The 9,913-nt window shown below is 44.3% G+C and overlaps 3 protein-coding genes across 3 annotated transcripts; 2 read left to right on the top strand and 1 right to left on the bottom strand.

Annotated features, from left to right (window-relative positions):
- The first annotated feature begins 765 nt into the window (after positions 1-765).
- Positions 766-1,286, top strand: LOC149475625 (histone H2B). Its single transcript, XM_089712728.1, has one exon. The coding sequence runs from the start codon at positions 787-789 to the stop codon at positions 1,159-1,161; it is 375 nt and encodes a 124-aa protein (XP_089568854.1). The 5' UTR covers positions 766-786; the 3' UTR covers positions 1,162-1,286.
- Positions 1,287-4,696: 3,410 nt separating this feature from the next.
- On the top strand, positions 4,697-5,453 carry LOC149475624 (histone H3). Its single transcript, XM_089712528.1, has one exon. The coding sequence runs from the start codon at positions 4,812-4,814 to the stop codon at positions 5,220-5,222; it is 411 nt and encodes a 136-aa protein (XP_089568654.1). The 5' UTR covers positions 4,697-4,811; the 3' UTR covers positions 5,223-5,453.
- A 297-nt stretch (positions 5,454-5,750) lies between these two features.
- Positions 5,751-6,393, bottom strand: LOC149475623 (histone H4). Its single transcript, XM_089712741.1, has one exon. It carries the CDS (start codon positions 6,322-6,324, stop codon positions 6,013-6,015), a length of 312 nt encoding a protein of 103 aa, XP_089568867.1. The 5' UTR covers positions 6,325-6,393; the 3' UTR covers positions 5,751-6,012.
- Between the last annotated feature and the right edge of the window lie 3,520 nt (positions 6,394-9,913).

The following is a 9,913-nucleotide window of genomic DNA, read 5'->3' as shown; positions in this document are numbered from 1 at the left end:
CAGACAGAGTTACTTTCGCATTTATAATATTAGTATGGATAACAACAAACAATTGATGGAAAATTACCATACCTTTCAATGCTGCCTGCCTTTCAATTTTCTCGGTTTTGGAGACGACTGTATATTATGTTTTTATGTTTCCATATTATGCTTTCCAGAAATAAAGACGATGCTTAATTTGTGTGTGCACATGCATGCACATTTTTGTGGTTATCCTAAAAACAAATTAATAATAAATTATATACCATCATGATTAAGCTCGATATTTTTATACATGTTACATAATTTTTTTCACTCACAACCATTTTATTATATTAATTATTAATATAACAACGCGATGCGATTTCATGTACTATCTTTGAATCAATATTATAATTATTTTGACAGACATCGTCAGTTTGATTTATTGGTGTCAATTTAAAAAAAAAAAGAAAAGTTTAACACAAATAAGGTTTCATATCTTTAATTAAGTTAAGATATTAAATAAAATCCTCCTTGGTGATTCCCAATTCGACTGTAGTCTGTACTGTTATTTTACCTCAGCCTTATGTGATTTAAAAAAATAAATAAAATGCCAAATGTAAACATCTAAATGATTCACCGCATGTTCACCGCCCACTGTGTGGAGGGGACGCTTACGCTCCACGGTATTGGCCGATAACCAAAAGTGCTAGCTCGCATTACTAACCGACGGCCGTAACGCCGTGTGGCGCGATCTAGACCGGTTTTTGAACCGAAAAATTTTATACAGTTTCTATTGATTGAACTTATACTACAACAAGCAACATGCCGCCAAAAACGAGTGGAAAGGCCGCCAAGAAGTCCGGCAAAGCGCAGAAGAACATCTCGAAGTCTGACAAGAAAAAGAAGAAGCACAAGAGGAAGGAGAGCTACGCCATTTACATTTACAAGGTGCTCAAGCAGGTCCACCCCGACACCGGTATCTCCTCGAAGGCCATGTCCATCATGAACTCGTTCGTGAACGACATTTTCGAGCGCATCGCCGCGGAGGCGTCCCGGCTCGCTCACTACAACAAGCGGTCGACCATCACGTCGCGAGAGGTGCAAACCTCCGTGCGGCTGCTGCTGCCCGGCGAGCTCGCCAAGCACGCGGTCAGCGAGGGCACAAAGGCTGTCACCAAGTACACGAGCTCCAAGTGAGCGGTGAGCGGTCGTCGGGACAACGGCGTGGCGTGTTCGACTTATCGAACGCCCGCTCGCTCGCGTTTTGTGTTTATTATTATTATATACTATCAAAACAACAACGGCCCTTTTCAGGGCCACAATATATTTCATGAATGAATTGTGTGTGTGTGTACACGCCAAAAATACGTTTCTCCAACACGAACAACAGCAGTGAGAAAAAAAAAAACCTAAATTTGTAAGTAATTTTGAAATTCGAATTTCGAATTATACGTTCAACAATAATTATTAACGTTGGTCATATTTTGTGGGTATGATTTATTTTATTTTATTTACAAACTAGGGCTTCGCCCGTGGTACATATTATTTCGCAATAATAAAAAGTAGCCTATGTATGTTCTTTCTCAGCGTCTAAAGATTGTCTGTGCCAAATTTCATCAAAATCGGTCCAGTAGTTTTGATGATGAGCCTATTCATTAACAAACAAAGTTTTCCTCTTTATAATATTAGTGTAGATACAATATTATGATTGTCAGATCTACCAACCCGATATGCACACAACATTTCATGAGAATCGATCGAGCCGTTTCGTAGGAGTTTAACTTTAATTGGTTTAGATTATACAGAAGAATAAAATATAATCTAAAAATCTATATAGGTAGGTAGGTAGGTAGGTAGGTAGGTACGTACAATATAAAAATGAGACCCGTTTCGCGTTGTCACGGCATCACGTGTGAACGGCTGAACCGATTTCGATAATTCTTTCTTATCAAGTATATTCCTTATTATAATATTAGGATATAGATAAAAATTATACATAATTATTATAGATGTTTAGTTTATAATAAACCTTCTTGTTGAACGCATCAAAATCCGTTCCGTTTCATTTTATGTTTGTTTGTAATATAATATATATAATAATAACAACAAACAATTGATGGAAAATTACCATACCTTTCAATGCTGCCTGCCTTTCAATTTTCTCGGTTTTGGAGACGACTGTATATTATGTTTTTATGTTTCCATATTATGCTTTCCAGAAATAAAGACGATGCTTAATTTGTGTGTGCACATGCATGCACATTTTTGCGGTTATCCTAAAAACAAATTCATAATAAATTATATACCATCATGATTTGGCTCGATATTTTTATACATGTTACATAATTTTTTTTCACTCACAACCATTTTATTACTTATATATTAATATAACAACGCAATGCGATTTCATGTACTATCTTTGAATCAATATTATATTTATTTTGACAGACATCGTCAGTTTGATTTATTGGTGTCAATTTAAAAAAATAAAAAAGTTTAACACAAATAAGGTTTCATATCTTTAATTAAGTTAAGATATTAAATAAAATCCTCCTTGATGATTCCCAATTCGACTGTAGTCTGTACTGTTATTTTACCTCAGCCTTATGTCAAAACGTAAATTTAATTGATATACAACAAAAAATTAATATTAATTATTAAATGGAGAAATAATTAAACTTGTACAGTTAATTTGAAGTTATTTTTTTTTTTTAATAACTGTTTAACAAATAAATGGTAGATTGATTAGTTATCGCCCGCGGCTGTGCCTGCATTGTTCAGAACGTAACAAATTATATATACTAAAAGCTTCCTCGAGATGCAGCCTATCTATTGAAATAAACCGCATCAAAATCGGTTCTCTAGTTTTAATTATACAAATTTATATAGGGAATATAGCACACACGGACAGACATTCAAACCGATTTTCTGTTATATTTATATAGTTTTGTGTTTTGCAATAGTTTTGGTAAATTAATATTTTGTACTAGATTTCCGCCCGCGGCTTCGCCCGCGTTTTCAAAGGAAAACCCGCATAGTTCCCGTTCCCGCGGGATTTCCGGGATAAAACCTACCCTATGTGTTAATCCAAGTTACCTTCTATATGTGTGCTAAATTTCATTGTAATCGGTTCAGTAGTATTTTTCCGGACGTATAGAAATTTTCCTGGCGTATGGAAATTTTCCGGACTGAGAAAATTTTTCCTAACCTAACCTAACCCAACCTAACCTAACCTAACCTAACCTAACCTAACCTAACGTAACCTAACGTAACCTAACGTAACGTAACCTAACCTAACCTAACCTAACCTAACCTAACCTAACGTAACCTAACGTAACCTAACCTAACCTAACCTAACCTAACCTAACCTAACCTAACGTAACCTAACGTAACCTAACGTAACCTAACGTAACCTAACGTAACCTAACCTAACGTAACCTAACGTAACCTAACCTAACCTAACGTAACGTAACCTAACGTAACCTAACGTAACCTAACGTAACCTAACCTAACCTAACCTAACCTAACGTAACCTAACGTAACCTAACGTAACCTAACGTAACCTAACGTAACCTAACGTAACCTAACGTAACCTAACGTAACCTAACCTAACCTAACCTAACGTAACCTAACGTAACCTAACCTAACCTAACCTAACCTAACGTAACGTAACCTAACGTAACGTAACCTAACGTAACCTAACCTAACCTAACCTAACCTAACCTCTCCTAACCTAACCTCTCCTAACCTAACCTAACCTAACCTAACCTAACCTAACCTATCCTTTTCCACCTTATAGAAATTTTTCCTGACGTATAGAAATTTTCCTGGCTTATATAAATGTTCCTGACTTATAGAAATTTTCCTGGCGTATAGAAATTTTCCGGACTTATGATAATTCTCCTATCTTATAGAAATTTTCCTTTCTTATGGAATAATCAACTTGAAGATTACTCGAGATCTCAAAAACGGCGCAACGGATTTTGATGCGGTTTATTTTAATAGATATAATTTTTAAATGTTCATAAAATTTGCAACCGAACGAGGCCGCGGCGAATTTCTAGTTAGGTATATTATGAACGTATTATGTATTTGTTGGTATTTTTTTTTTTAGTGCTGTTTTGTTTTGGTATACGAAAATACCTATGTAGAGTATGAAGTAAAATAAATATAGTTTGAAAAACTAAAAAACACGCTTTCAAGTTAGATACTTACCACTAAAAAGTAGAAAATAATAATTCTTTAATCTTGTAATCAAGCAATAACCAAGACATATTTTATTTTTGAACGCATTTTTATGAAACTTTGCACCTATGTAGAGTATGTATGAAGTAAAATAAAAAAGTAGAATAATTTCCATCCATTTTGGATAAGACCGTACATGTAAATTTAATGAATAGATCCAGTACGACCATACCATAATGACGAACATAACAATATTATGACATGGGCTGTGTATGACATTGACAATATTATGACAGTGCAGATTGCACATTGCACATTGAAGATCGTTTTTCTTTTTTTTTTTTTGTTTTCGAGTTCGAGTAGTTAATTTTGCATCAGGAATCGTGCAAATCCAACACAAAACTTTGATTATTATTATTTTATCTCTCTTTTCTCGACATACACACCGCGCGAACGGTTACTTATCGATGTCTCTCTCGCACTCGACTACGATGAATAACGAAACGGAGACGAGTGTACCTAATGTGTTTATAAAAACGGCGTCGTACGCGTTTTCGTATTCATTCGAAGCGCAACCACTTCTCCGTGCGGTCGTATTTGTTGTTTTATTTCTCTATAATAAATATAGTGAATTCGAATTTCGAACAAGCCCCCCGGTCACAATGGCTCGCACAAAGCAGACCGCTCGCAAGTCCACCGGTGGAAAGGCGCCGAGGAAGCAGCTCGCCACCAAAGCGGCCCGCAAGAGTGCGCCCGCAACCGGTGGCGTGAAGAAGCCCCATCGCTACAGGCCCGGCACGGTTGCTCTGCGTGAGATTCGTCGCTACCAGAAGAGCACTGAGCTACTGATCCGCAAGTTGCCGTTCCAACGTCTCGTCCGTGAGATAGCGCAGGACTTCAAGACCGACCTCCGCTTCCAGAGCTCGGCCGTCATGGCCCTGCAGGAGGCGAGCGAAGCGTACCTCGTAGGTCTATTTGAAGACACCAATCTGTGCGCTATACACGCTAAGAGAGTGACCATTATGCCAAAGGACATTCAATTGGCCCGCCGTATCCGTGGTGAACGCGCCTAAGATCCGTTTGTTGTTTGCATTGTTCGTGTCTCGTGTCGTGTCGTGTGGTGTGTGGTTTCAATATGAAATAACATAACATAACATGACATAGCACAGAGGACACGTCATCGGACATCGAATGTTAAAAAAAAAGGCCCTTTTCAGGGCCGCACGTGATTCATTTTAATAGTAGGTACCTAACCTAACTATAAACGTTTTCCACTGTGCAGTAACGGAAACATACAACGAAATATCTAATAATATAATGATAATATTGTTATGAGAATGATAAAATGTATTAATATTATTATATTACTATTATAAACAGAAAACTTACCTACCTGATGAATTTTAGATTTTAGTAATGTAATCATTCAGTAGCCATTAACTTTAAATTCTTCTAATGAAATAGTTTTATTTAATATTATAAATGCAAAAGTTGTTGATGGATGGACGTATGTATGTATGTACCTATGTGTTGAACCGATTACAATGAAATTTAGCACACATAATAATAGAGAGATAATAGAGTACAAGTGAAATGATAGTGAGTGTTGTAGTTTTGCGCGCGTGGGGAAACATATCCATAATACAATAATATATAATATTGTGGAATTAATGAATCGTATGCGGCCCTGAAAAGGGCCTTTTTGTTGTTAATTTGTTTGTTTCAAAATCATCGCCGTGGTGGTCGTACGCCCATCTTTATTCGTACCAAGAATAATAATTATTAAAACGCCGAATCGATTGCATGGAATAATTATTGACGTACGTACGAACGGACGGACGATCTTTGAAGTAACACAATTAATTAACCGCCGAATCCGTAGAGGGTACGTCCCTGACGTTTCAGCGCGTACACGACGTCCATTGCGGTGACGGTCTTCCTCTTTGCGTGCTCGGTGTAAGTGACGGCGTCACGGATCACGTTCTCAAGGAATACCTTGAGAACGCCGCGCGTCTCTTCGTATATCAAACCGGATATACGCTTGACGCCACCCCTGCGAGCGAGACGACGGATCGCGGGCTTCGTGATACCCTGGATGTTGTCACGGAGCACCTTCCTGTGCCGCTTAGCGCCACCTTTTCCGAGCCCCTTGCCTCCTTTACCGCGGCCTGTCATATCGCCGACTGTCTTGCGTTATTCTACTCGTTTACTTGCTTACTCGCTGCGTGCCCGAAAGCTTGTGCGCTCCGCGCCTTCGGGGTCTTCGCTCCCACCATCACTGGTGAGGGGAAAGAGTACCGGGGCTACGCCCCCCAACTCTGGTGTCTCACGCCTCCCGCCACTACGGGAGGGTCCCTGGGTTAACCCCACATCTGTGGGGCTGTTATTTGTTCAGTTGTCGCTTGTGCGTTGTTTCTGGTGGTGTTCTATACGCAGTCCCCCGCCCAGGCAACCTGCCCACGGCGACTCAGGGTTTGCGTTTCCGCGAACCGGGCGATCCGCCCCACCGGGTGAGACCCTTAAGGGAGGCCCAGCGAGTGCGGATCAGCGACCGTGTGCGGTGGCGACGCATCCCCCTCGTCCCGGGCCAAGTCGCGCGGGTAGGGTTTCGCGTCAATCACGCTGGCTCTCCAAGGTGCTATGCTTTGGAGGTGCTCATAGCTCGATCTATCGGCTTTTTCAAAGATTTTCTTTGCTTGCTCTTTGATGATCTTTTCGAGGGGCTCCACTCCCAAGTCCCTTTCAATAGTGGAGTTGCGGACGTATCTGGGGGCGTCGACGATAACTCGCAGAGTGCGCGACTGAGCCGTCTTTATTTTCTTTTTGCTGGCCTGTGAGATGTAGCCGTACCAGACTGGAGCGGCGTACAAGATCTTGGGTTTAACGTATGTATTGTAGAGTCTCAGCTTCAGTCTGGTAGGCAAGCTGGACGTGAAAATCGGTCTCAGTCGCACAGCTGCGACCTGTGCCTGGCGAGCGGCTTTCAGGGCTTGGTGATTAAAGGCTAGGCGCCTGTCAATCTCCACCCCCAGATACGTGGCCTTGCTTGACCATGGGATCCTTGTCTCTTGGAACTCTACATTTGCCGGGTTTGGAGCACAACCCATGCAAATTGCTTGCGACTTCTTGGGATTCACTCGGAGCCTCCATCTGTCCAGCCACTCCGGCAGCTCGTCAAGCATTTTCTGCATCTTGATAGCGGCATGGTTACGGTTGAGCGATGTCGCTATGTACGCCGTGTCGTCCGCGAACAGGGATAATTGGGAGTCCGCCCTGTTCGGGATATCGTCCGTGTACACGGCGTACAAGTGCGGTGACAGGCAGCTGCCCTGTGGGACTCCGGCTTCAATCTTCCTAGTGGTGGAGAAGGCACCACCTATGCGGACCTGAAAAGCCCGGTCCTCCAGGAAGCTCCGAATGAAGTTGAGGACGTAGTGTGGACAGCTTAACTTGCTCAACTTGAATAGGAGGCCCTCGTGCCACACCTTGTCAAAGGCCTTCTCCATGTCCAAGAACACTGCAACTGCCGCTTCCTTTTTGTTTTTGGCTGCTACGAGGGAATGAATGACTCTGGACAGTTGCAGTGTTGTGCTGTGTTCTGTCCGGAACCCAAATTGCTCCTCTCTTGGTGTGAAGTGTGGTGAGAACCGTCGCAAAACCAATCGTTCGAGCACCTTGGACATGGAGGGCAGTAGAGATATGGGCCTGTACCCATCGGGCCTTGTTTGGTCCTTTCCCTGCTTGGGGAGCATCACAACAACGGCAGTCTTCCATATCAGGGGGACATGGCCCAGCCTAAGGCACCCGTTATATACGCGGCAGAGCGCCGCAACCGCTCTTCGGTGCAAGTTTCTTAGGGCCAGGTTGGGTATGGAGTCATTCCCCGGCGCTTTCTTTGGCTTCAAGTCTCTGATGGCCTTTTTTAGCTCCCCTGGGGACACCGCCTTGATTTCCTCCCGAGGGCGCGGTCCGGCGAATACTTCTTGGAGCGTGACCTCCACCGCTCTGGCGTGCGCTCTGTCCACTGTTGGGAATGGTCTAAAGGTGCTGGCGAGGTGGTCAGCCAGCAGCTCCGCCCTTTGTGTCGGGTCGTAAATAAGACCGCTCTCCGTCCTCAGTGGTAGGGTAGGGACGGCTTCGCTCGTGAGTGCCTTGCATATTCCATACAGGGCTTCATCGTTGTCCACCGCTGCGTCCATCTTTTCCTCCCATTCAGCTGTCCTCTGTTTTCTAAGCAGTTCTTTCATTTCTTCGTCCAGTCGGTTTAGTCGACTACGGAGCGTTGGGCACCTGGTTTTTTGCCATTCTTTCCTGAGTCTGCGCTTCTCTTGTATCCTGGTTTCCAGGTGTCTTGGCAGTGGCTGTCGCTGTCGGTCTCGGAAGCTCGGTTCAGATGAGGTGTTTTTCAGAGCCTCTTGAATGTTCGAAGTAATGTCCCAGACATACTTGTCAATGTCCTCTCTACTTCTTATCGGTCCTGCTGTGATACCGGCTGTCTTTTCTGTGAAGGCCTCCCAGTTAGTTTTTCCCCTTCCGGGGGCTGGTGGAATGGTTGTCGGGGGAGCTGTGGTGGTTACCACAACTGGGTGATGGTCTGACCCCAGATTGTCCTCCAGGACCTCTTGTGTGAGCCTACCAGCAAAGGCCCGGGTGACTGCGAAGTCTATGGTACTCGGCATATGTGTATGCGTGTCCGGGTAATGTGTTGGCACACCCGGGCTGTGGATGATGGCACCAATGTGGTTTAGGGTGGCCGAAAGTCGTATGCCAGCGGTGTTGGTATTCGGTCCACCCCATTCCATATTTTGGGCATTCCAGTCTCCCATGGCTATTGTGGGGACGTCTTGTTGGGGAGTGAAGATCGCCTCCATGTCGCCTCTGATGACTGCGGCGCCTCCTCCCGGTCGGTAGATGCTGAAGATCCTAGTAGCCGATCCCCGGATTTCGACCTCAATCCCCAGGGCGTTTATAGCTTCCAGTGTGTAGGGGGCTAAGACTTGGTGGATTATCGTTCTCTTGACAAGGACGGCTAGTCCACGGTATGCTCTTCCTGCCTGGTCCACCTGGTCCTCTCTGTACATGTGGTATCCTGGGAACCTAAGCTTATCCCTAGCCGCCATATGGGTCTCCGAAATCAGGGCGATATTGATTCTGTATTCATGTAGGACCTGCTTTAGCAGCGCGGCCTTCTGCCGCAGGCCCCGAGCGTTCCAGTAGAGAATTCTTAGACTATCCATTATGGAGCTCTAAAATTTTGGACAGTCCTTGGACGACCGCCGTCACAGGGCTCTCGTCATTGAGTACGGCGTTCAGTACATCTATCATGATCTTGACCAGCACGGCCACCTCTTCCTTCTGCCGGGGCGAATCGTGGCGCGCCTGACGTGGGATTCTTCTTGTATTTTCGGGCGGTTGCTCGTCCTTGGCTGCTGTTGCCGCTCGACTGTCCGGTTGGGCGGTTGTTGGCTCCTCATTGGGCGGCTGTGTCTGCTTCTTCTTCTTCTTTGGCTTCTTCTTTTTGCCTTGTGTGGCCGCCGCTGCCGCTTTAGGCATGTTGGCCACGGCCATCAATGAGGCACCCGTCTGTTCGCCCAGCGGGACGGGTTCTACGGTCGTCGGGGCGGGGGGGTCCTTGGGTTTCCCCTTCGGCGGTCTCGTCGTGGCCGTGGGACCGGCCTTCTTGTTCCTTGCCTCACGTTTAAACACAGGGCAGGAGGCATTGTTAGCCGGGTGCGGCCCTCCGCAGTTTGCGCATGTCGCCGGC

The sequence above is a fragment of the Colias philodice genome, chromosome 29, assembly GCF_061535455.1.
Source record: "Colias philodice isolate Cphi_HAF_F1 chromosome 29, ilColPhil1 Martin Lab GWU primary, whole genome shotgun sequence".
Lineage (NCBI taxonomy): Eukaryota > Metazoa > Arthropoda > Insecta > Lepidoptera > Pieridae > Colias > Colias philodice.
This window is presented reverse-complemented; position numbering and strand designations above follow the sequence as displayed.